General features: G+C 36.2%; 1 protein-coding gene across 2 annotated transcripts in view; it reads left to right on the forward strand.

Annotated features, from left to right (window-relative positions):
- The window catches only part of LOC150075833 (inositol-trisphosphate 3-kinase homolog), a 232,557-nt gene that overhangs the window by 168,153 nt on the left and 36,764 nt on the right, over positions 1–27,640 (forward strand). Inside the window, exons 1-4 of one of the 2 annotated variants that reach the window (XM_090387089.1) lie at positions 8,628–8,728; positions 8,864–9,115; positions 19,698–19,782; positions 26,162–26,308. In XM_090387089.1, the coding sequence (XP_090243215.1) occupies positions 8,666–8,728; positions 8,864–9,115; positions 19,698–19,782; positions 26,162–26,308 (547 nt within the window). In that variant the 5' untranslated portion in view covers positions 8,628–8,665. Of the gene's footprint in view, positions 1–8,627; positions 8,729–8,863; positions 9,116–19,697; positions 19,783–26,161; positions 26,309–27,640 lie in introns of those variants that run through there. The other variant, XM_090387088.1, reaches the window with a different exon arrangement.

A 27,640-nucleotide genomic window follows, 5' to 3' on the forward strand; every position in this document is an offset into this window, starting at 1 on the left:
TACAGAAATGCCAACTTACACTTTTCGCCCGATAACAAGGAGCAGAGTCGTCCTGAAAGATGCAGTTACTTGGCAGGTTGAAATGGTCTCTGATGGTTGGCAGCAATTTGCCTTCCGATATAGCCAGGTATCCATTGTCATTTATGGAACCTTTTATAAACTGCATGTGATACGAAATGCACCCCTACTCCGCGATACGAAATGCATCCCCATATCATTTGGCTGGTAGGGAATTTCACTGTATACGCCATACAGTGTGTGTATATATATATATATATATATATATATATTGTTTTAAAATAAAAATAAATGACGCAAATGCCAGTAGCGTGGCAAACCAGTAATGCGAAAGAGAAAATAAACCCATGCATAATAAAATAAAAAGGGGGAAGGAATCCAGTTAAGGGTAATGCAGAAGGAACGCTCCTATAATAATTTAGAAAAAGCCAAAACATACAATATCAAATAACAAGTGATATTATATTGCCACATTAGTGCTTGGATCTTTTATAATTTTTCACGACATAAGAGCCACCATTATTCAACTTCATTGCATTTATGGATCGATCGGTGTATCGGTTCTACGGTGCATAGATTTGTCTAATGTTCGAAATGCAGTGATTCCCTGACCATTATTGGCCTTCTGGTCCTCCGTCGAGATGGGGTATAATGGTCTGTCCGTTTTATTTTATTTTATGTATTAATTTTCATTTTTGTTTGATAGATTTTGGCTCCGTTTTTAATTATATTTCACAATTTGTGTCTAGTGCTATCTTCAGGGGACGCCAGTAAATTTTAATTAATTGGCATATTCTAAAAAAATTTTGATGTCTGGTATTTGTATATTTTGTCTTTTTCTAAATTATTTTAGGAGCGTTCCTTCTGCAATACACTTATCTTGATTTCCCCCCTCCCCACACACACTTTGTTTTATTATGTATGGGTTTTTCATTTTCAATCTACTGGTTTGTCATGCTACTGGCATTTGCTTCATTTATTTTAATTTATTATAAGCAGCTGCAACCACTGATGTTCGCGGTACTAATTTTCTTTCTATAATATTCAGTTAAAGTTTTTAATATATATATATATATATTTATTTATTTTTTATTGTTGTTATTATTAATTCTGTGTTTTTCCTTATTGTCGTAAGGAATATAATAGAAAATATCGGGACTGCTTACGTAACCTCTTTTTGTCATATCAATAAAGAAAATATATAAAAAAACATGTCGTTATGCTTTGCCGTCACAATTGCTGTGGGAACTTTTTAAATAGAAATAAAATGGCAAAATAAAATAAAGTTTAGAAATAATATTAATCATAACGACGAAACAAAATTTGATCTGTTGCGTGTACGGAAACATCATGATTTCCTGAATTTTACTAATACTCAGTGTGTCGACAAGCCTAGAGTTGCCAATATTCTCGTGCTTAGTGGTCCATGTCTATGGAAGTAAAATTTGAATTGCTCGAATTAATCAAAGTATCTAAAAATAACATTTGAAGAAAAAAAATGTAGGTAATTTATTATACAGAAATACGTAATGAAAGGAAAGCACGATACCCAGTCATGATAAATACTGAAACCGGAAAAGGTCTTCCAATTATGGGTATTTCCGGGAAATAGGGGAAGATTGGCAACCCCAACTGAGTGGACCATTGCATATTATTTGATATTTGTGTGTGTGAGAGGTCTGGTTTTCGATTCCATGTTGAGTAAGTTTTCTGTCGTTTTGTGGGGTGTATTGTAGGGAATGAGACTACTTTATTCTTTATTAAAATTTTTAATAATTAAAAAGTATGCTTTTAATTATTAATTTCAGTGTAACCTGTAAACATTGCCAAATTTGCTTCTCGTATATATGAGTATTGAGATGGTAAAATGGTGTGCCCTGCATTTCTTCTTTGCTTTATAAGCTTGATACTGCCATCTCAGAATGCACCTAGGCTTGTCCATTCGTGCAGCTTGTCCATTCGATCATCTCAAACCAGTAGCTCAAAATTTAACAGCAACAACAAAAATTTAACTTTGCAACTCTTTTGGATATTTTAATCCTGCGAGAACATCAGAATTTAAAAATGTTCTGTTTATATACCGGCACGACTACGATAGGTCAAAGGAGTTATGAACTACAGTAGTTACTTGACAAGAATAGTATCTTATGAGATATATAATAGTATCTTATTATCTATGATTACTAGGCAATGGGATCCCAAAAAATGTATTTATAATGTGGTTAAATCCGAAAGTAAGTATACCCGTATGAGTTAACTGTGGTTCGATCCTACGTGACTAACTACTAAATAGGGCGATGTTATTGTATTCTTTGTTATAAATCCCTGTAACCCTATATGGCTGTCTCGAAGTGTAAACAGAAAATGTATTTATTTAAATACTTTTTTGAGACCACCCAAACAACTATTTCTAAAGAATCTAAAAATAGCTAGCTATTGATGTTTAAAATTCTGTCAGGTAAAATTAATTTCTTTTAAACTCTTTCGCGTCTTGTTTGCAAAGAACGTGATGTATGTATAGTAGATAAAGGATGCTTGAGCTTCACGGATTTTGAGATGCTAACGATATTATCACAAGTGTGCTGTCTTCCTATTAAAATTAGATGATCCGTCACTTGTTGCATGTCATTCAAAATCAAACTTTAAATTCGTTAAAATCTTAACTTACCGTATTTTTTAGCTAAAAAGCGAATTGTCGATTGCTGCAAATTCTAAGTTTTGACTTCCAACGGAAACTTTGTTTTTGCAATTTCGTTTGTTTTGACAAAAACTTGTTTACTCAGCCTGTTATGCTTGACGAGAAATTGTTCCAGTTATAGTGGTGAGAATTGCTGAAAAGAGATTAACCATAAATTTAAACATACTTTTTTTTTTTGAAATGTGCTGTGAAATTTTAGCTTCCTATGGTTTTGCAAAATTAGATTCCTGATCCTCCTATAAATTGGAAAGAAATTCAAGAAATATACCAGGTGAGAATGCTCAGCTAAACCCCCCCCCCCCGTACATCTGCCTTATTTCTTGTTTACCTAAAAAAAGGCGTCAACATGCCCAGCTGTTTTTGATCTCCTCTACTTTGGGGAAAAAAAAAAAAAAAAAAAAACCATCTCAGATGTATGCAGTACAGTACTGATGATATGTATGCTTTAGTTACTTTTTTTTTTTGTAACTCATTCATTTGGAGAATTCATTCTCCAAATACTACTACTCTTTTTAACCACTTTTTAACTGATATGGCCGATTGGTATGTGTGTTAGATAATTTAAGAGGCGATTGTTAGGTTGGGATAAAGGGTGGGGATGATTAGCCATCCATTGTAACCACTATTAAAGCTTGTTTCTTTCCTATTTATCGTTTACCGCATTCTCAAATTAAGAATTACAACTGCCAATTCCTAAATTATCTCATTGTTGCTATATGAATAACCCAGTTTTTCTAAAGAATCTAAAAATGAAAAAAAAAAAAAGAAAAAAGAAAAAAAAGTCTCGTATCGTGCCTAGTTAATTTAGAGCCCTGGAAAAGCAGTTCATACTACACCATCTAAAACTTATTTTATTTTTGCTTCCCTAGCAGAAAGGTACATAAGGTTAGAGTTTCCAGCCCCCATGCCTTGGCACTGCCCTGCTCTCTAAGTTACTCATCCAAAGTCACTATGATTGAGTGACTTTCGGCAACGCTCTGCCACTGTTTCAAGATCAGAAATGGATCTCATCCTGCTCTTTAGTTCCACATCCAGCCTCACTATGGTTGACGTCACTTTCGACTACGCTCTGAAACTATGTTCATTATTAGAAATACTGGTACTCTACCCTTTTTTTATATATATATCCTCACAATAATGCTGCCGTAATTACATTATCATTACTAATTTTTCGATGGCTATACAGGGTGTCTCAGAAATGCACGGCATAATTTCAGGAATGAGTTCCTCATATGTAGACAACAAAAATATTTTTTATATCAACATAGCTCCGGAAATGCTTGATTCCCGAGTTATTAACCGGATTGTTATCTCCCGCAGGTGATTTCCTTCATCACAAGGTACTGACAAAATCTGATGGTTTTCCAATCCGAACATGTACTAAAATGAGGAGCAGGCGGATATGCACTTTATGTACGGTTTGGCGGACGGCAATGCTCTGGAGGCTCGTCGTTTGTACCACGAAAGGTTCCCAGAACGAAGATGTCCAGACAGGAAAACGTTTGAAGGTATCCATCGCCGCCTTGTGAACATAGAACCTTTATACCTCGTGCTGCCGACAGAGAACGACCAAGATCTACGACTCCTGAAATAGAGGGGTTGGTCCACCTGCCTGGCCTCCACACCCACTGATTTAAACCCACTAGATTTCTTCTTGTGAGGCCATTTAAAGTCATTGGTGTATTCGACTCCGGTAGCTGATGTGGAAACTCTCCGCAATCGAATTGTGGCAGATTGTGAGACAATACGAAACGTGCCAGGAATTTGGCATAGTCTTCGCGAGTCCACGAGATGTCGATGTGAGGCCGGTATTCAGGCAGAAGGTGGACATTTTGAACAATTACTATAAGGTGATGTGAACAGTTAAGTGTCATAGACAGACCTTCAAAACTCGAAAACCAAGCATTTCCGGAACTATGTTGATATAAAATAATTTTATTGTCTACATATGAGGAACTCATTCCTGAAGTTATGCCGTATATTTTTGAGACACCCTGTATAAATAAAAGAAAACAACAGGGTTTCATAATAATAACGGCATTAATTAAAAAAATGCATTTCAAATATATATATATATATATATATATATATATATATAGTTATGTCATATTGGCTGTTTTATTGGAAACATAATCCGAAATATTTTTTGCAAATACGCCGTACGTCTTACTTTTAGCACTGCTTTTGTTCCTCTATAGGGGCTCACATCTGATGAGTATGGGCTTGGCACACCCAGGGTCCTCAGCTGGATATCATCATTCTTCTCTTTCTTGGTGATTTCCTTCTCTCTCTCTCTCTCTCTCTCTCTCTCTCTCTCTCTCTCTCTCTCTCACACACACACACACACACACACACACAGGGTAACTCAGAAATTTTTTTTTGGTTGGTGCAGCATAAGCCTCAGGCTTCCTTGCACCATATGGCTAATAATAATAATAATATGAGATATTGCTCAAGTACCACTGGCCAAAATCATTGAGTACACCATTTCCATTCAAGTCAAAAAAGCTAGTGTAGGTACGATTCAGCAAATCCGTTGTTTCGGCTGCCACGGGAAAGTTTTCTAAGGACATAAGGCATAATAACACGCAAGTGAGAAAACTTAAAATAATAAGAATCTTATTTCACCTTTCTGCACGTAATCGGAAGTATTTTGTGCAGTTACGGCGCACCGGCTTGCTTTTAGCAGTGTTTTTATTATTATTAGCTATATGATTGCAAGGAAGCCTGAGGCAGATATGAGCCCCTACAAGATATTCCCCGAGTACTACTGGGCAAAATCATTGAGTACATTGTTCCCTTTCATGTTGCCAAGGTAGTGTAGGATGGGTACGATTCGACAAATCCGCTGTTTCGGCGACCACGGGAAAGTTTACCAAGGTCATTAGTTACGCTACAGTTCACAATAACACTAAGTAAGAAAACTGAAAATAAGAAGAATCTTACTTCAACTTTTGTTTAATTTTTTTATTTATATATAAGTCTCTCTAAAATTATGAGCCCTTTATTTCAGTTGCACCGCAATAAATCAGTTTATTCTCACGAAGAGCCGATTTTTAGGTTGCATTTGTTAGTCTTTAGTGTGGAAGACTCTTGGGTAGCCTATTGGTGTTGTGCTTTGGCTGTCAGTTATGAAGAATGGTTGTGACCTGTTTATTGCACGAGCTGCCCATGGAACTACGTAATTTTACTCGTACTTGTGGGAAATATGTTGTTTGCAGTTTCGGGACCGCCAACCGCAATTGCCCTTGATAGCTCAGGCTCATCGCTATACTCTGATCCAGGAATCAGCGGTGCTTGATTACAGCATTTTGTGATTCTTCTGTAATATAGCATTTGCTGTTAGGTAAATACATTTCATTCTGCTGAAAAATATGCCTCATCGTAATCTGGAACCAGTTGGGGTTTGTGATAATGTTCTTTTTCAATTAAAATATCACTAAACACTTTTTTTTTATTTTTTTTTTACTCGTCCGATTTTGCATTTTAAAAATCGGATATCCCATTATAATGTGGTTGCATTATAACGTGTCCCATTTTGTAACAATTTCAAAATAAATGCTGTCTCTTATGTTTTGTTTATTTAACGTAGTTCTAAACAGACTGGTAGTAACTAATGATTCTATATGATAGCTTTTAGACATTAGCATATATTGCCTTCACCATGTCCATCCGTCCACATAATAACTGGCCTCCTAATGGATGTGTTTTCATAAAAATATATATTTGGCTCTTTTAGGAAAAAAAAAAAAAAAAAAAAAGATCGAGCCACCCCAAATTTCATGAAAATGGCAGTTATTATTTCCTTGCCCTTCTATCCTCATCTAATAGCTCGAATCTCGGTGGACGGATTTTTATTAAAGTTTGTACTTATTTTTGCTAGAGAGAGATGAGTAGAGCAGTCCCAAATTTAATTTAAATCAGACCAATAGAAATCTGGCAATTATTTTTTTGTTCATCCATCGGCAAGTGATTACTTGACTCCCAGTGGAAAAGGATTTTCATGAAATTTTATACTTGGCTCGTATAGAACCATTTATTCATCCTTCCCAAATTTCATTAAAATCAGACCAATAGAAATCGGGCAGTTATTATTTTTAATTTTTCCATCCTCATGTACTGGTGTTTTCAACTATAACATTAGAAGCTAATGTTTCAGATGGCTTGTTTATATCTGATCATAAGGCAATTACATTTACAATCTCAACTGATAAAAACAATGTTTATCAATTAAGTCTTCAGAAATTTTTGATAGACTGACTTATCCCAGGCTAACTGGGAACCATATTTATAGTAATAATTCTATAAATAAAGCAATTGACTTTTTTTTTTTATACAGTTTTCAATGCCATTGATGCAAATGTTCTGAAATTTTGCACCCAAAACCTTAATCCAGTATGGTTTTCTTCAAATCTGAAACATGTTATCAAGCAAAAAGAAAAGCCCATAGAAAAACTGAAGCATTTCAATTCAACCCACAAGAGAGAGAATTTTAAATCAATGAAAAAAAAGGCCAAACAACTCTGCTATCTCACAAAAATTGTATATCATCCTTAATCAAATATTTTTCCAAAAACAATGATAGGCAAGCATTTTGGAAATGCGTACATACAAGCATACTTAACTGATCTGTCTTCATTCCTAAACCTCAGTACAAACAATAAATTGCTACTACTACTCCCCAAGACATCACCAACTTATTTGCAGATTACTTTGAAGAAATCAGTTGTAACTTTAATAATCAAAATAATAACTATAAACTTGATCATAAATATTCTGACGATCTTTCCACTATAACATTAAATAATAATAATATTGAAACTGTTTTGAAATGCCTAAAAAATGATTATGCTCGCAGACCCAGATGGCTTGCCCCTAGTTTTTTGGAGCAATGTTTATTCTCTATCATAAAGTCTCTTCTTTTTAATAAATCACTAACGGATGAAATTTATCCTAACCATTTCAAAGCTGCCCATATAACACCTATACATAAAAAAAAACAAAGTTTGAAGTTTCAATAGTTATGCCATTCATATCTAGTAAACTAGTGTGATTTATCCCATTCTCTCTAATATTAACATAAGCAAAGAATTACTTGCTTTTCTTTGCATTCTTAGCCAAAGAATGCCTAACCCTCTTTAGTAACTGGATTTCAGACTAGTTTATACTTGTTTTAGGAATATGTCTACCCTTATGGTTTGTAATCATTCCATGAATTTTTTTCTTCTCATCTACTGATTTCATCAGCTTGTTGTTTTGTTGATGTTGCGTAGTTTCAACTGTGTGAGATTGACCACTTCGTTCTCCTTTTGGGATTAAATTCTTCATTTGGGAAGGAATTATTTGGAATCAGTGGGGGGACTATTCCAAACCCCATTGTTTTCCTAATTATCTTTTTATATGGTGAAATTGGGGAACATATTTGAGAGGCCATATACTAAAATTCCCATAAATTTAACAGTTATATTATTTAATTAATATATTTTTATTAAGATAAAAATATATTAATATTTTTATCTTAATAAAAATATATTAATTCATTGTTAGATAGTTTGGTGGCAATTGTGTTTGAATATGGAATATACTGAACTATCTCATTTTATATTTTTAACAAATAAATAAAAATTCAAAGATTATTTTGCCTTTAAAATAAATAGAGGGCTAATTATTATTTATTCTGACTTCACAGTTAAAAAGACCGAATAGCATTTCCTTGATAATGTGTGTCTATAATAGATGAATACGTGCATACATACATGGTGAGTCATATGAAATGCTTCTCAGGATTTACTCTAATCCTATCATTGGAAATCCTGTTAAACTAAGGTACATGTACATGCAACCCTACTAAGTGTTCATGTCTAGCAGATGTACTGTCTAAGTAAAGTAAACAAGACTTCTTAATAAACACATGCATTCTGTATTATCTCTGTTTAATTAGTTAAGGTTATGGGATCTGTTCATAGTCAAAGTCAGAAAATAGATACTAGTGACATGCTGACATATTACCAGGTTTGTAAGAATTGCCATCTTCATTCTCCAGGTGATTTTAGCTTTATACTAAATACCGTTAGTGATAGATATATATTTTCAAGGAAACCCAGAATTTATAGCATAAAAAAGACTCGTAATTTCCTATTTTGGCAGGCATCAAGAGCAGGAGACAACAAGGCAATTGAACTTGCTGCAATCCTTCAACAAAAGAAGCAGAATTTAACTAATAGCAATAAAAAAGGAGCAAAGAAAAGGTGGAAACAACTGACCAAAAATGCCTTTGCTACAGAAACTAAAAAGAAGAGTGTAGAAGGACAGAATGTTATAAATGGTGACTCTCAGCTGCTAGATGGGCATGATCATAATGATTCTGAAGACCTGACTCTCCTTCAGTTATTGGCATTGGTAAGTGTTAGGTTGTTTAATTGAATTAAATTCAAAATATTAAAAAAAAATTTCTACTAAAATAATTATTAAAGCAATTTGATGCATAGGTATGACATTATTTGTAATAAATTTTTATAGATGATAATTTTATAAGAAAAGTTAATACTGTCTTTTAATTATGTTAAATTGGTTACCTGGGTCCCAAAATATAATGGATTAAAATATGTGTTTTTAAAATTGAAACAATACACAACATTGACAGTCATTGATCCTAAAACCTGAGGAATACTTGTATTAATATTGTTACCCTTCTGGTGGACATTTCTGGCATATATTCCCACCACCTCTCCAAAAAAAAAAAAAAACAACCAGCAGTTGCAGCTGAAAAAAGTTACACACGGGCATGTTATGCATACTTCGGAATTAAATATATCGTTGGAATAAAGGCAGTCTTGCACATCATAATATCCTTGAGATAATCATTTGTTTTTTTAAAAGTTTTTTTTTATAAGAAAGTAGGCAAAGCAAAAAGAAATTACATGAGCAGGGGGGTGGTGCTGCATTTTGCATGCCCAGCTGTGAAATATGATTTTCTCACTTCACTTCTGAAAATTGGTAATGCAGATGAAAGAACAAACCATACTGAAAAGAATACAAAAATTTCAGTTATGCTAATTAATTGTAATTGAATATATACAGTATGCTTTATAAGCACACTTAAAGAATCAGAACTTTTTTTTTTTAATAACTTTCCAAAAAAAGGAGAGATTGGAAAATTAGTTTCATTCTCCGATCACCTCTCTCTCTATGATTATGAATGTAATCACTTATGGCTGTTATATTACATAAGAAGCTTTTCAGTTCTTATGTTCAGAATGTAATCTGTTATGTGCAAATATTTAAATTACACTTACTGGCCAAAAAACTAGAAATCTTTTGCATTGACATCAGCCGATAAATGTATGTAAATGTAAGTTGTCTTGTGGGTATGAACACAAGTTTCTTGGTATTGGATAAATACTCTGCTTTTTTGGGGCTTCTTAGTTGATTTGGTCATAGGGAAGAGAGATGATCTTTCTGATTTTCAGAAAGGTGTTATTGTTTGAGCACATGTTTAGCAAGGACCACAACTGCTGGCAAAGCAACCATCTTAAAAGTATACAATGAAAGGAGAACAAAGTTCTAAAAGGAAGAAATGCATCAGAAAGTTGGTACACCAAGAATGAGAAAACATGAATTTAAAGTGAATTTTCATCAGAATAGAAGATCCAGTGTGCAAATTACTGAAAAATTCAATTTAGGCAAAGAAAGACCCATTTCCAACTGAAATATGCAGTGGGAGTTGAAGAATATGTTGTTTGGTAGTTGTGTGTCTACAGGGCCTATGATATGGGGGTGCAGGGAGTACATTGTACCCAGGCCCGGGGTCCAAAAGTGATTCCATTTTACACGTTATATTACCTATATTACACGTTATTGCAACAGTTCATAGCTTATCTATAGAACTTTTGTGGCCTAATGATAACTATGATTGCCAGCTTGGCTAAGCCTATTCAAAAGATCAGGCATCACATATTGTATATGTCTGATAAGCCAATGATTTAATGCTACAAAGAAACTTAAGTAGGTATGCAATTTGTACGTGAATCATGAAATGGTAAAGTGTATGTTAATATGCAATATTAAAAATCGGAATGGCTTTTATCTTTGGCTGGTGGGAGTTGACATTGCTTGAACTTAGCTGTAGTAGAATGTTCTCTATAGCACTACTACTAAATTATTAGTATATAATATTTTTTGTTTTGTCTTTTTTTTTTTTTTCCCCTTTTTTTTTTTCAGATATAAAAGCATAAATTATAAATCATCTCTCCAAAATGTATTCTCACAAATCAGGAGCCCAGAAAACAAAAGACAAAAAATGAGAGGAAAATGAAAAAGGGGGTCAATAAATGCTCTTTCAATTTGGATTAAGTGCGGCTTCAAAAAATTTTTCATTGAATTTGCCTATAGAATTGGAGCAAGTAGAAACTGTTGGAAATCTCATGCTCAAACAAGGAGCAGTTAATTTGGGTAATCATGCACAAGATTTTGATGAAGATGCAGAAAATGAAAATGGAAAACAGAAAGAAACAGACGTACAGGCGCATGTGGAACTGAATTTGGAAAATGAGAAGAGTAATCATAATGTAGGCCTTGACACTGGATGTATCAAAACCGAGTTTCCATTTCAAAAGGAAATAGAAAAGTATGTTACAAATGGTCACATCCCTCTGCCTAAAACATTCCCAAAAGATACCTGCAATCAAGTTTTCCCAGAAAGCATACTGAAATTTCAAAGCACCAATGGAGAACTACATGTAAGAGACTGGCTTGTCTGGAGTCAACAGAAACAAGCATTATATTGCTTTCCATATCAATTATTTTGGCACAAGACAGCCAATAGTCTCAAGATTAGTACTTCTGTGTCTAAATCTGCACTGGTATCTGCTGAAGGCTGGGATTCTAATGGGAAATGGCAGAAACTTTTCTGCAGGATCCCAAAACATGAAAAAGGCAATAGTCACAGAGAATGTATCCTAGCTTGGTGAGAACTAGAAAGGCACCTGCTGTCTGGGACATGAGTTGACACCACCTTAGAAGTGTCAATCAAAACTGAAGCTGTGAAATGGTATAATCTTTCAAAGTGCATCATCTATGTTGTACTCTCCTTGGGAGAACTTGGTCTGGCATTTACTGGTTCATCCCATTGAATTGGTGATTCAAACAATGGACACTTTTTAGGACTCATTGAACTGCTCTCCAGGTGGGACCCCATCCTTCAGGAACGTGTGCTAAGTGTAGAGGAGTCACAGAAAAGGAGTGAGCAGCTTCAAGTTCATTATCTGTCCCCTGACTCACAAAATGAATTTATTGCAGAATGCTTGAATCTTGTGAAATAACACATTTTGCTGGAGAGGCAATCTGCAAAGTACTTTGTAGTAATAGTAGATGCCACACTAGATTCCTCATATATTGAACAAACATTTATTTTGAGATACATTTCTTTTAAAAGAAACTCAATATGAGATTCAAGAAAGATTTCTCAAGTTTGCAGATTATAGCAACAAAATAGGGGAAGAAATTGCTCAGTTGATAACTGGCACATTGAAAGAACATGATATTCCTCTCAGTGATTGTAGAGCTCAAGCCTACGATAATGGGGCAAATATGGCTGGAAAATGCAATGGCACACAAGCAAAAATACAAGAACAATGCTCAACAGCAATTTTTTCACCTTGCGGTTGTCACACACTCAACTTATGTGGAAAGGATGCTGCTGAATGCATACCTGAAGCAATAACCATTTTGGGAAAAATTCAAACTGTGTACCGCCTGTTCAGTTCCAGCTCTGAGCGGTGGGAAATACTTCAAAAACCGTATTGGTTGTTATCTTCATGGTATGTCTGAAACAAGATGGTCAGATCATGTTGAATATGTAAAACCTTTTGCAGCTCACTTGCCTGGCATTAAATTAGCACTGGAAGACTTCCTAGAACTAAATTTGATGGACAAAACAAGAAATGAAGTCCATGAAGTTTTATTATATGTGACATCTTTTGCCTGTGTGTTAATGTCACCTGTGTGGTACAAAATATTAGCTGCCATAGATATTTGCAACAGGGTCATCCAAGCACTAGAGATGCCACACTGGATGTTGAAGTAGCAAACAAAGAACCTCTCATCACATATCTGACAAAACTTCAAAACAACTGGAAATGCATGCGGAATGAGGCCAAATTGGTTGCATCAAACCTAAACATAGAAATAAAACTCTCCCATAGATGTGGTGGAAGAGGGCAAGGCCGCATGATGACAGCACATCGGATGCTAACTTGGAGGAAATGAATGATACAGACGATATGCCAGAAGAGGCCTACTTCAGAAAGTGTGTTTTACACTTTCTGAAGTGATAGGGAATTCAAATTTTTAATTGAGGTAGCTAGGTAGCTCTAACGTATAATTATAGAAACAGTAATACGCTTCACTGTTTCTATTAGATAGCGTGGTATTGACATTTAATTTAATTTAATTTATTGATCTTATTAATTTAAAATATCATGCCTCAAACTAGAGCAGCAAAGCAACGGGCACAAAGTGGCAGGAGTGCTGTGACTCGGGGGAGAACTGAGGGGGGCGATTCTCCAACGCATCACAGCCTAAAAAAATGTGCAGCTTGTGAAATGTTTGCTGAACTATCTGGAACGGAACATGATATTACCATGGGGGGATGTCTTTGTGTGTGCCCGATGTAAGGAGTGTAAGGAAATCAGGCGACAACTCAGCGTTGTTATGGGCCTATATGAGAGTTTGAAGGACAGAGTGGATGCCCTCGAAAGATTTAAATTGAGGGGCCCATCAGGCTCTCAGCTGCCCACATCAACGCCAGAGCTTGCACTTGGTCATCACGCAACACAGCGGCAACCCCCAAGGCAGATTGCGCTGGTCCCAAAGGAACTAGTAGTTGTTGGTGACTCTATTGTCAGGGAAACGGGGAACATCCTTTGTAAAAAGGATAGGTGGAACAGGACCAGGGTTGTTGGTGACTCTATTGTCAGGGAAACGGCGAACATTCTTTGTAAAAAGGATAGATGGAACAGGACCAGGGTATGTCTGCCAGGGGCAAAGGTTGATGACGTTGTAGAGCAGATATCATCTTTTAGGGGCACAAAAGGTGATATAGTTGTACACGTTGGCACTAATGATATTAAGAGTAGGAGACCGGCGGAATTACTTAACAAGTACAGGTCACTGATGAAAAAAAGCCGTGAATTAGGGTTGAATTTGAAAGTGTCTGCAATTCTGCCCAGACATGATAGGAGGGAGTATATGATGAGAGCCTTGTCGATCAATTCGGCCCTGGAAAGATTGTGCAAGGCTCAAGGGATAGAATTTTTTTCAGCCTGGACTGTACTTGTTAACAGGAGAGACTGCATCTACAGGTATGGGATACACTTAAATAGAAAGGGTGCAAGAATATTTGCTGATGCTATCGAGGCAGTGTTAGGTGGGTCGGAAAACTGATAGCTTGGGGGGATACAAGGACTAATAGTTTAACAGTAGCCATAGGCAGAGGTGAAGGTGATTCTTGCACAACTTCTATTAGAATAAGTAGCGACCTGGAGCGAGGGGTGTTGGGGGTTTCAGGGACGGATGGCAGTCATCGTGAAACAGGTGGGTATATGGGATGTGTTTAGAGTAATTAAGAATAAGAATAAGTGCATGTATACCAATGCTAGAAGTATAGTAAATAAATTTGATGAATTTGAAGTGTTGGTCAAGACATCAAAGGCGGATATTGTTGGGATATCAGAGACGTGGTGTCACACAGATATAAGGAATGCCGAACTTGGAATTTGGGGAGTACAATGTGTACAGAAAGGATAGACAGGATAGGAAGGGAGGAGGTGTTATGCTGTTAATAAAGAAAAACATAAAATCAAAAGAAGTGCATCCAGTTGATATAGATGAACAGTGCACTGTTGTGTCAGTTTTGTGTGACATAAACACTGCAAAAGCAAAAATAAGAGTAGGCGTGTGTTATAGGCCTAATGACTTGAATGAGTACAATGAACAATTGTACAGAGAAATAGAGTGGGCTAGTAAATTGGAATGTCTTATAATGGGGGATTTTAACTTCCCAGATATTGACTGGAACTTGTGGGTTGGGCACTCACACGCTAGTCAGACTTTTGTGGATTTATTGGATGATTGTTTTCTGCAGCAGCATGTTCGAGAGGCAACCAGAGAAAGTAATACTCTTGACCTGGTTATCAGTAGTGATCATTCATGTATTAGGAATTTGCAGATAAAAGAACCACTAGGTGGCAGTGATCACAGTGTACTGACGTGGGATTTACTTAAAGATTTAATTACCATCAGGGGTAAAGGAAAGGGTTTTTGCTTCCGTAAAGGCGAGTACAGTGTTCTCCGACAGTTTTTAAATTCTGTACAGTGGGATCAACTGACGATGTTACTAACAGTAAATTCTAAGTGGGAAGCATTCAAGGAATTAATCGTGGAAGCTACTAAAAGGTTCATACCTATTAAGAAATATTGTTCAAGGTTTAGGCCTAAATGGTTGTCAAATGAACTAATGAGACTCGTAACAGAGAAGAAAAATGCATGGGATGCATATAAATTATCAAGCGACTCAGAAGCCTATGGCAGATATAAGTTAATCTGTAATCAGGTCACAAAGGAGGTTCGGCAGGCGAAGACAGATTACGAGAAATCCTTGGCAAAAGATGCTAAGAAAAACAGCAAGGATTTCTTTACTTATATAAACTCTAAAAGGAAGGGGATGAATCTGATTGGTCCACTTGACATCGATGGTTCGACTGTTGATGATCCTGCTCAGGTAGCAAACAAACTGAATGAGTATTTTGCATCTACATTCACACGTGAGGAATTATTAAGGTTTGAAAATGGCAGAAGGTTATCAAATTGTAGCAAGATACTTAATGATTTTGTAATAACCGAGAGCAAAGTGGAAGAGAAATTGTTGAAGTTAAACGTACGAAAAGCACCTGGGGTGGATGGGATCTATCCAGTTATATTAAAGGAGGCGGCAAAGCAACTAAGCAAACCCTTAGCCATAATTATGAGAGCATCCTTGGACTCAGGGGAGGTTCCCACGGACTGAAGATGTGCAAATGTATCCCCAATTCACAAAGGGGGATCGAAGGGTGACACGAGTAATTACAGACCAGTTAGTTTAACTTCTGTTCCGGGTAAAATAATGGAGTCACTGGTTAAAGATGCATTGCAGGATCATCTAGACAAGACTGCAGCAATAATTCAGACACAGCATGGGTTTGTTAAGGGAAAGTCTTGTCAGACAAAGTTGATAGGATATTATGATGTGGTTACGAAGGAACTGGATGCGAAAAATAATTTTGATATCATATATTTGGATTTCAGGAAAGCTTTTGACACTGTTGCGCATGGAAGACTATTGTACAAATTGGAGCAGAATGGTATTAAGGGTAAGTTGCTACAATGGATAAAAGGATGGTTAAGTGGGAGAAGACAGAGGGTGGTAATCAATGGGTGCCGCTCTTCGTGGACTAATGTTATTAGTAGAGTCAAACAGGGTTCGGTGTTAGGTCCACCGTTGTTTTGTATATTTATCAATGATATTGATGAAGGTATATCAGGCTTAATGTCGAAGTTTGCAGATGATACAAAGGTTGGCAGGGTTGTTAATGACAGTAATGGCAGTGTGCTACTGCAACAGGATCTAGATAATTTGGGCAGATGGGCTAAGAAGTGGCAACTGAAGTTTAACCTTGACAAATGCAAAGTACTACATATGGGTAGAAGTAACCCCAGAGAAACGTACCAACTGTGTGGTACTACACTTATGGTGGTAGAAAATGAAAAAGACCTGGGAGTAATTGTGCAGGCAGATATGAAGTTTTCTGAGCAATGCAGACAGGCTGCCACGGCAGGTCATGGGGTTTTGTCAGTGATATATAGGAATTTTGCTAGCAGGGAAAGGAGGTGATTATCCCTCTGTATAAGGCAATGGTCAGGCCACGGCTTGAGTACTGCATACAGGTCTGGGGGCCTCATTTTAGGAAGGATGTAGATTTACTTGAGCATGTACAGAGAAGGGCAACAAGATTGGTGAGGAGAATGAAGGGATCCTCTTACCAAGAGATGCTTAAGTTCTGCAAATTGCAGTGGCTGGAGATTAGGCACCTGCGTGGTGATCTAATTGAGGTGTATAAGGCCTTGAATGGGTTGAGCATGCTGAATTCTGATGGTATCCTTCCACTTGTTCAGATTACGACCCTAAGGGGGCATAAATTCAAATTAAGAAAGGACAGATGTAGAATAGATGTGCGGAAATTTGCCTTTAGCCAGCGGGTGGTTAATTGCTGGAAAAAACTTCCATCTGTCGTTGTGGAAGTTGATAGGTTGAATAAATTTAAGGAGGAACTGGACAGGCATTTGGAGGGAATGGTGTGGTTTTTTTTTTTTTTTTTTTGGCTGATGCTGCATAAGCTCATACATTTGCTTTCTTGCATCACATGCCACTACTACTAGTACATTTTGGTAGGCAATGTTATAGCAGGATTAACTGTCTGCTTCAATGCTGTTAAGCAGTTGGCAGAAAAATTTGATTTCTTGTGTAACTATCTCACCATGTCTGAAAGTGATGTGGAGAGAAAAACTTTATCTTTATCAGAGCAATATCCTCCTGACCTTAATGATGGTGATTGTGGAAAAGAAATGCAACATTTACCCTTAGTACATAAAGCAAATTTTGCAAATGCACAGTTAAAGCCATTAGATCTGTTGAACTTGTTAACAGAGTACAGACTCGGTGACCTGTTTCCAAATGTTTGTGTTAGCTTAAGAATACTATTAACAATTCCAGTAACAGATGCTTCTGCAGAGAGGTCATTTAGCAAACTCAAACTGATTAAGCAACCCCAGGGGCTCACATCTGGTGAGTATGGGCTTGGCACACCCAGGGTCCTGAGCTGGATATCATCATTCTTCTCTTTCTTGGTGATTCCCTTCTACTTCTCTCTCTCTCTCTCTCAGGGTAATTCAGAATTTTTTTTTCTTGCCTGGTGTAGAATAAGCCTCAGGCTTCCTTGCACCATATGGCTATTAATAATAATAATAAAGAGAATTGTTTAAGGTCTACAATGTCTCAGGAATGTCTTGTGGATTTGGCCAGGCTAAGTATTGAATCAAACATTGCCAGAACAATTAATTTTCTTGCTGTCATTCAAAATTTTTCACAAAAAAAAAAAAAAAAGGCCAGGAAAGCTCTGTTTTTTTTAAAGTAAATACTAAGCCTATCTACCGTTTTTTTTTTTTTAAATAACTTTTTACTAATAATTATGTCTTCTGATGATCTGATCTGCATTGCAATATAAAAGGATGTTTCAATGTGAATTTTTTCTCCTTATATGTATTATAGCATAAACAAAGATGTTCAAATGAAATGTGCTTTCTTCTCTCTGATCCTCTTTTATTTTATTTATATTTATCATGGAGGGAGTATAGGAGCATAAGGCGGCCTCAAATACAGAAAATTAACAGAGCGCTCCAGTCCACCCCTCTCATCTTCCATACCCATTTTGGCCTTATAGGCTACAGCTCATGGCATAAAACTGTAGTGGATAAAAACAGGATGACTAATGGAGAAGAGAAGGATGCCCGAAAGAAACTTTGTACCCCCTTATAAAATTCCTCTCAGAGGCCCTGTGTGTTTATGCGAATGCCACTTTTCTTTTTTTTTTGTAAAAATAGAAAGATTCGACCTGGAGTGTTGCCGGCAAAGCCAAAACTGGACTGTTGAACAGTGGAAAAAGATTTTGTGGTCCGATGAGTCTTGATTTACTCTTTTTTTTTGTACCAATGGTAGGGTGAAAGTGTGGTGTTGAACCTCATGAAGCCATGCATCCACTCTCGTATTTGTCACTCAAGTGGCTGGAGGTGGCATCATGGTATGGGGTACATTCTGTTGGCATGGACTTGGTCTGTTCATAACATTTTAGAAGGTCATGTTACTTCCAGTGAATATCTTTCTGTTATATCAGACCAACTTCACCTTTCAATGCTTCATTTTGACCTAGGTTGCGATTGATTCTTTCAAGACAGTAAGCAACTATCCACTATGCAAAAATTATATTTTAATTGTTTGAGAAACGTTCTGAAGATTTCCAGCATCTGTCCTACCCTGGCTGCCTAATTTTCCAGATTTGAATCCAATTGAGAATGTCTGGATACATTGGAAGATGCAGTTTGGCTTTACATTTCTGAAACCAACCACAATACAGCAGCTGATAAATATCCTGATGGAAGAATGGTTAAATGTGGAGTTAGACTCCCTCAGACATCTAGTGCCATATTGCAGTGTGCAGACTGTAATTCAGGTGAAAGGTGGCTCAACTAGGCATTGAGTGAAGTTTTCTAATAATTTGGTTGGCAAGTATAGATTGTTAATTTAAATTATATCACGTATATGGTCTGTGAAGAATGTATGTGAATATTTTAAACTTCAGAAGAATGGAATACTTAAGAATCCAAAATATTGACATCAGTTCAATTTTTATTTAGTTAATTGAACATTCCTTTTTAGGAAATCCTCCTTTATACTTCTGGGTACCATCAATAAATAATTTAGTTGGCAAATATATCTTAGTGTTGCTGTTTTTATCTTTTCAAAATTGTCATTACTGGTTTTATGATGAATAAAATTTCTCTTTTAATTGATTTTTTTTATTTTATTTTTTTGTTTGTTTTTATGATAATTACGCATGCATGTTGAATATCCATAGATTTGAATTTTCATGAAATACAAGGAAATAAATAAAAGGTGGACGAATAAGTAAGAGGTAAACAATAACAACTTAAATTTTAAATTGACATATATAGACCTAAAAATTGATAGGCACATTTACTAGTTTATTTAGAGAATATATAAATACTAGAACATCTAGCCATGTGTGTGTGTGGAGATATTGAACTTAGGAGAGGAACAAATAAGAGAATTGTTTTCATTTAAATAATATTTATTTGTTTTGCCTCTTTTTAGAATGCTCTCGAATTGACAGCTCCTGCCAGTGATATCATATTGAAGAGTCGGTCAAATAATTGGGTTCAGCTGTCAGGCCATGAAGGTTAGTGTGTTAATTATAAGTTTAACCATTCAATTATTAAACGACTTGGAATTTTTGATCAAATGTGTTTATTGATACATATCACTGATGGATATAAAACACAGATAACAAGCTGGTATACACAGAACAGTGAAAAGCATTTTTGATATTCATTTGTATTTATTAAACGTGATTTTCCCATTATAGTAAACCAACGTTAGTGCCTTTGCATAATTACTACACAGTTGAATTTTTTAGACAAACTGAAGTTTGTACATTGGCATCATTATTGTAATATCTCATATTATGAAATCCTTCACAATGAGTTAGCATTAGTAGAGGCATATGATGCAAGAAAGCAAGCGTATGCAGCATCAGCCAAAAAAAAAAAAAAAACCCCACTCCCATTTCACCCCTCCGTTCGTTCCAAATACCTGTCCAGCTGAGCCTTAAATTTATTTAGGCTATCAACTTCCACAACAAGGGATGGAAGTCTGTTCCACCAACCAACTACCCGCTGGCTAAAGGCAAATTCCTGCACATCTATCCTACATCTGTCTTTCCTCAACTTGAATTTATGCCCTCTCAGGTGATTATTCTGAGCAAGAGGAAGAATCCCATTGGCATTGAGTATGCTCAAACCATTCAAAGCTTTATACACCTCTATCAGATCACATCGCCGGTGCCTAGTCTCCAGACACTGTAATTTGCAAAACTTAAGCCTTTCTTCATAAGAGCAACCCTTTGTTCCATGAAATTAAGCCTCCAGACCTGTATACAGTACTCAAGGTGTTTGGCCTGACCATTGCCTTATACAAGGGAATAATCACCTCCTTATCCCTGCTAGAAAAATTCCTGTATATCATTGACAAGACACCATGAGCTTCTCTTGCAGCCCATCTGCACTGCTCAGAAAACTTCATGTCTGCCTGCACAATTACCCCCTGGTCCTTTTCATTCTCTACCATTGTCAGTAGGCGCTTCCGTAGCCAGGTGGGAAGGAGCAGCAGCAGCAGCAGCAGTGCGTAGCACACGCTTCTTGATTAAACCGGGGTTCGAGCCCGTCACCACCAAATACGGAAAGGTCAGGGAATGACCACCGCATATTCACGGAGCAACATGGCCTTAGTTGCTAATGCTCCTAAAAAAACCAAAACAACAACAACAACAACCATTGTCAGTGTAGTACCTCAGAGTTGATATGTTGCTCTGAGGTTACTGTTTCCCATATGTAGTACTTTACATTTGTCAATGTTAAACCATTCAGTTATTAAACGGCTTGGAATTTTTGATCAAATGTGTTTAGAAATACATATCACTGATGGATATAAAACACAGATAACAAGTTGGTATACACAGAACAGTGAAAAGCATATTTGATATCCTCCTTATATTTCAAATAGGTAACACTTTCCCATTAGAGAAGACTGTGTTACTTATTTTCAGTTGAGTACCACATCTCCTCTAATGGGGAAGCAATACTTATTTGAAGTATAAGGAGGGCAACTCATTGTGAAGGATTTCACAATATAAGATGTTATAATAATGATGCCAATGTACAAACTTCAGTTTGTTGAAAAAAATTCAACTATGTAGTAATGATGCAAAGGCACTGACTAATGTCATAATTTTAGGCTTTCTTCCTTAAAATATTTTTAGAAAAATGATGTTTAAGGTTGAACCAAAACGTGCTTGTTGTTTTCTTTGATTAAAAAAAATTATAATAATAAATTTATTGCCCACTCAGAATTCTGCTCCAAGTTCCAAACAGTTTGGATGATCAAACAATTCCTCTGTGATGGATAGTATTGTGCTTGCTATTTAATGTTTTTCTGGAAAATCTCTAGAACATGTAAAACATCGAAGATAAAGTTTTCTAGGTCTACAAAGGAAAGACACCTTTCTGTTTGTGTTTGTTTATTTGAGCACTCTACTAATCTATTAAATCTGCTTGCCCACTCTGTGGCATTGCATCTGCTTCCACATGGCTGGGTTGGTAACATGGGAGAAGAAAATCACTCCCAGGAATGAAATGGATTCCAAAAATCAACCAGTTAACACTATATACTCAGCCCAAGCTAGTTAAACACATGATGACTACAGCTCATCTAAATCCTGCACCATTGTTTCTAGTACTTCACTTAATAAGTGATTAGGTTGTAGGTAAAGCTATTTCCATTCTTAATTCAAAATATCTAGGAAAGTGAAGTGAGCTCCCTAAGAGCATTCAGATGGTTTAGATCTGAAAGTGACAATGGTTTTTTGCAATGGTTTGTCACTTCATGGAAGTGACAAACCATTGCAAATCTGTAAAACTTTGCTGGAACACTAGTAATGTCATCTCCCCCACGCTAGTATTTTTTTTCTTTTTTTTTTCCTTTATGAAAACCCCAACACAAGAGGTATTAGAACCTATAGTACTGAGTACCGTGCTTGGGTTGGAGGTTGAGAAGACAAAAGAAGATATTTGTTGACATTAGACTTGAACTTCTGTAGACTGTAATTTTCAGGAAATACATACGGAGGAAGGTTGTTCCAGAAAACAGCAGTTGAATGAATAAACGAGAAAGATGAAAAGTTGGTTCTGTGAGTTTGAAGTTGGACAGTAAATGGATGTTGGCTGGTGGTGGCACGTGTTTGGACTGTTTTGAAAGAGAGAGTGGGAATTATAGAAGCCAATTCAGAAGAACAGTGCCCATGGAAGTATCTGTAGAAAAGGCATGCAGCAGAAACAGTTCGACTATGAGATAGCCAGTGAAAAGACGCCATTAGAGATGAGTCATTAATTAACCTAACTGACCTCTTCTGAATGGAATCTAGAAGCCTGAGAGAGGTTTTGGGGAAACTGCCCCAGATGTGGGAACAATATTCCATACTAGGGCAGATTTGTGATTTGTACAGAGGGAATAGCTGTTTGGAAGAAAAGTAACGCCGAGAGTGAAAAAGAAAACCAAGTTTTTTAGATGCAGAGGAAACAATATTTGTAATGTGCTTGTACCAAGAGAGATTAGAAGTCAGGGTAATCCCCAAAAGAGATATATATCATTTTGCCTAGAAATTGCAGTGTCACCAAAGATAAGCATAGGTGCAGAAGAATCCTTTTTGCGAGATATAAGACAAGACTGAGTTTTAAAAGGATTGAAATCAACTAAGTTGTCTTTGCCCCACTGGAGAATTACCTGGAGATCGGCATTTAAGGAATTGGTAGCAGATATTCGAGAAATTGAAGCTGATTGAGCAGGGCAAGGTTTCTCAAAATGGAAAGTTAAATGCAATGTGCTATCATCGGGAAAACTATGGATAGGGAGAGAGGGAGGGAGGGAGGAGAGAGAGAGAGAGAGAGAGAGAGAGAGAGAGAGAGAGAGAGAGAGAGAGAGAGAGAGAGAGAGAGAGAGAGAGAGAGAGAGAGCCATCTCCCATCACTCTCAGTGAGCGATCAGAGAGAAATCTGGATAACCAATTACAAAAAACAGTTGGCAAACCATAAGATGGAAGCTTGTTTAGAAGACCTTTATGCCAGACATGATCGAAAGCCTTTGAGATGTCTAGAGCAAATGCTTGTTTCATCAACCTTTTCCATTGAATTAGGCCATAAATGGGTAACATAAGCCAGAATATCACCAGTGGAGCGACACTGACAGAATCCATACTGGCGATCATTGATCAGACGGAAGGTTTCTAGGTATTTTAAGAGTTGGCGGTAAATTGATTTCTCAGTTACTTTAGAAAGAGTAGAAGTAATTGAAATGGGACAATAATTGGATGGGAGGGATTTGTCACCCTTTTTAGGAACTGGCTGGATATGAACAAATTTCCAAGTAGAAGGCAAAACACCTTTGGAATAAGAAAGTGGAAAAACATGGCAAAGAATAGAAGTAAGTTCAGGAGCACAGCTAATTAGGGGCTCTAATTGGCTTTGTGATTCAGCCCATAATTGTCTTAATTCATTATAACTTTTAGGATATTAACAAGAAGCTACTGTAGAGGCAAGTTTTGTTATTTCTCATATAATTGCAAAAAGCAGCAAGCCTTTTTCTGATGGAGACTATTAAAGAATGTATGACTAAAGCATGTGGAATTATGTCCGGACATTAAACACAAATTTGAGAATATAAGTTTATCTCGGCGAACCGTAGTAAGAAGAATTGAATGTATCGAAACAAATTTGAATGAGCAATTATTATCAGTATTAGAATCCATAACATGGTACTCGATAGTTCTCGATGAAAGTAACGACCAAAAGAATACTGCACAGCTATTAATTTTCATACATGGATGTACCTCTAATTTTGAAATTATTGAAGCGCTTCTTTCATTGGAACCTCTTAAAGACCAAACAACGGGAGCTGATATATTTGAAAAAGTTGAAAAATGCTTAACAAGATATAATTTACAATGGAAAAAATGGTAAGCGTAACAACTGACGGAGCACCAAGTTTGTCGGGTAAAACTGTTGGAGCGTTAAAGAAAATTAAGGATAAAATTTGTGAAAATTATCCTGATTATAATTTAATTACAATTCATTGTATTATACATCAACAAATATTATGTAAAAATGTGTTAAAAGTTGAACATGTCACATCTTGTATTATTAAACTAGTAAATTTAATATGATCGAGGGGCCTGAAACACAGACAATTCATTAAATTTCTTCAAGATATTGAATCTGAGTATACAGATATTCCTTATAGCCAAATTCGATGGCTTAGCTTAGGAAAAAGTTCTTTGGTGAGTATGGGATCTTAAAGATGACATCATTCTATTTTTAAAACTGAAAAATATTATGGACTTTCTTGAATTAACTGATAATAACTGGATTTGTGATTTTGCGTTTACCCTGGACATAGTGACACACTTAAATACTTTCAACACAGTGTTACAAGGGAAAAATTTATACGCCCATGATATGGTAAAAAGTTTGAATGGATTTCAATTAAAACTCCAGTTGTTCCTTCGACATTTATTGATTAACAAGGTAGACCACTTTCCAACCATGAAGTTGCTGAAGATTCCAGAAAATAAATTTGAAAAATATTGTGAAATTATCAATGCTTTGAATGATGACTTTTCACGAAGATTTGGCAACTTTCAAAAAATTGAGACAAGTTTGGCAATAGTGCGTGACCCATTTTCAATGGAAATTGATAGTGCACCGAGTGAACTAAAACTTCAGATTATAGATCTGCAGTGTGATACCGATTTAAGGGAATTGCACTTGTGAGAAAATCTGTAAATTTACAATACTCTTAATTCGGACAAATTCGATGAACTTAAAGATTTTGCCAGAAAAATGTTGGTTATTTTTGGATCAACCTACATATGTGAGCAAACATTTTCCATCATGAATCTAAATAAAAATTCTTTACAATCAAGTATCACCGCACCGATGAACATTTATAAGCAGTTTTAAGAATCTCAACTACAAAATTAACACCCGAAATTTAAAAAAAATGTTTAAAGATGTAAAACAGTTTCATTCATCTCATGTGTGAATGTTGATGCAAAATATTCATTTAGTTTGTTAGCTACCTGAGCAGGATCATCAACACTTGAACCATCGATATCAAGTGGACCAATCTGATTCATCCCCTTCCTTCTAGAGTTTACATAAGAAAAGAACTCTTTACTGTTTTTCTTTGCATCCTTTGCCAAAGATTTCTCGTAATCTGCCTTCGCCTGCCTAACCTCCTTTGTAACTTGGTTACAGATCAACTTATATCTATCATAGGCTTCTGTGTCACGTGTTAATTTATATGTATCCCAAGCATTTTTCTTCTCTGTCATATGTCTCATTAGTTCATCTGACATCCATTTAGGCCTAAACCTTGAACAATATTTCTTAGTTGGTATGTAAAGCCTAGTAGCTTCCAAGATAAGTTCTTTGAATGCTTCCCATTTTGAATTTGCTGTTGGTAACATCATCAGTTGGTCCCACTGTATAGAATTTAAATACTGTCTCAGACCCTCGTAGTTGCCTTTACGAAAGCAATAACCCTTTCCTTTACCCCTGATGGTAGTTACCTCTTTGAATAAATCCCACTTCAGCACACTGTGATCACTGCCACCTAGTGGTTCCTCTATCTGCAGATTCTTAATGCATGAAGAATCACTACTAATTGTTGAGCAACCTTTGCCAGCTGCTGACTGATTCCGTTTTAGTGAGAAGAAAGTCCAAAAATGTTGCTGTCCTCCCCAATCCAGATTGACTTAATCCCATAGTTTTCAGTCCAAGGTCATCAGAAAAGCCAGCAGCTAAAGTGTTAACCTTCTTTATCCCACACCAACCCGGACTGGGTTGGTGTGGATGGAAATCTTGTAAAAATAAATCTTTTTACTTCCATCTTCTCTAATTGTTGTAGTGATAAGCACAGAAGAGTCGCTATATTTATTTTTCTTTTAGGTGCTTTTGCTCCAGCAGGACCAGGAACAATTTGGAAGAAACGACCAGCGGATGATTCTGAAGTTAAATCATATGAATCAATAAGTAATGATATCATGGCTGATATGGTACCAAAATTTTATAGAGATGTGGAGTATAATGGAGAGCGTATCCTTGTTGAAGCATTAACTTATGTGCCTTATATTTAAATTAGAATTATTTATTTGTTCTCTTTATTTCTTATCATGATTACTTCGAATTTTAACATGATTAATATGAACCTAGAATGAAGGAAAACTTGTGTATTTACAGGTATAAGTATTCGTTGAAGTTATAAATTCCTCTTTTTAAGTAGCTTTTTTAAATAATTTTTTTATCTCATTGATATTAATTCTTCAGTAATTTTCCCCAGTTTTATTTTTTAGTATAATATATTTCAGAGACTGCTGGCAGTCATTGCGGTACAAGTAAACACATGGGTTGTGTTAGGGCACCTAAGAATAGAAATAGGTGCATGTATACTTGCGTGTACACCAATGCTAGGAGTTTAGTAAATAAATTTGACGAATTTGAGGTATTGTTCAAAACATCAAAGGCAGATATTGTTGGGATATCAGAGACTTGGTGTCACACAGATATAAGGAATGCAGAACTGGAATTTGGGGAGTACAACGTCTACAGAAAAGATAGACTGGATAGGAAGGGAGGAGGGGTTATGCTATTAGTTAAGAAATACATAAAATCCAAGGAAGTGAAGCCAGTGGACATCGCTGGACAGTGCAGTGTCGAGTCAGTTTGGTGTGACATAAGCATTGGGAGATCAAAATTGAGAGTAGGAGTGTGCTATAGCCTAATGACTCTGATGAGTATAATAAGAAACTGTACAGGGAAATAGAGTGGGCCAGTAAATCAGAGAGTCTTATAATGGGAGATTTTAATTTCCCAGATATTGACTGGAATTTGTGGGCTGGTCACTCACACACTAGCAAGGCTTTTGTGGATTTATTGGATGATTGTTTTCTACATCAGCATGTTCGGGAGGCAACTAGAGGGAGGAATACTCTTGATTTGATTATCAGCAGTGATTCTTCATGCATTAAGAATCTGCAGATAAATGAACCACTAGGTGGCAGTGATCACAGTGTGCTGAAGTGGGATTTACTCAAAGAGGTAACTACCATTAGGGGTAAAGGGAAGGGTTATTGCTTTCGTAAAGGCGACTACGATGGACTGAGACAGTATTTAAATTCTATACAGTGGGACCAACTGATGATGTTACCAACAGTAAATGCAAAATGGGAAGCATTCAAAGAACTTATCTTGGAAGCTACTAGACTTTACATACCAACTAAGAAATATTGTTCAAGGTTTAGGCCTAAATGGATGTCAGATGAACTGATGAGGCATATGGCAGAGAAGAAACATGCATGGGATACATACAAATTAACACATGACACAGAAGCCTATGATAGATACAAGTTGATCTGTAACCAAGTTACA

This window comes from Mastigoproctus giganteus, chromosome 13, assembly GCF_048544385.1.
Source record: "Mastigoproctus giganteus isolate SK-2022 chromosome 13, ASM4854438v1, whole genome shotgun sequence".
NCBI lineage: Eukaryota > Metazoa > Arthropoda > Arachnida > Uropygi > Thelyphonidae > Mastigoproctus > Mastigoproctus giganteus.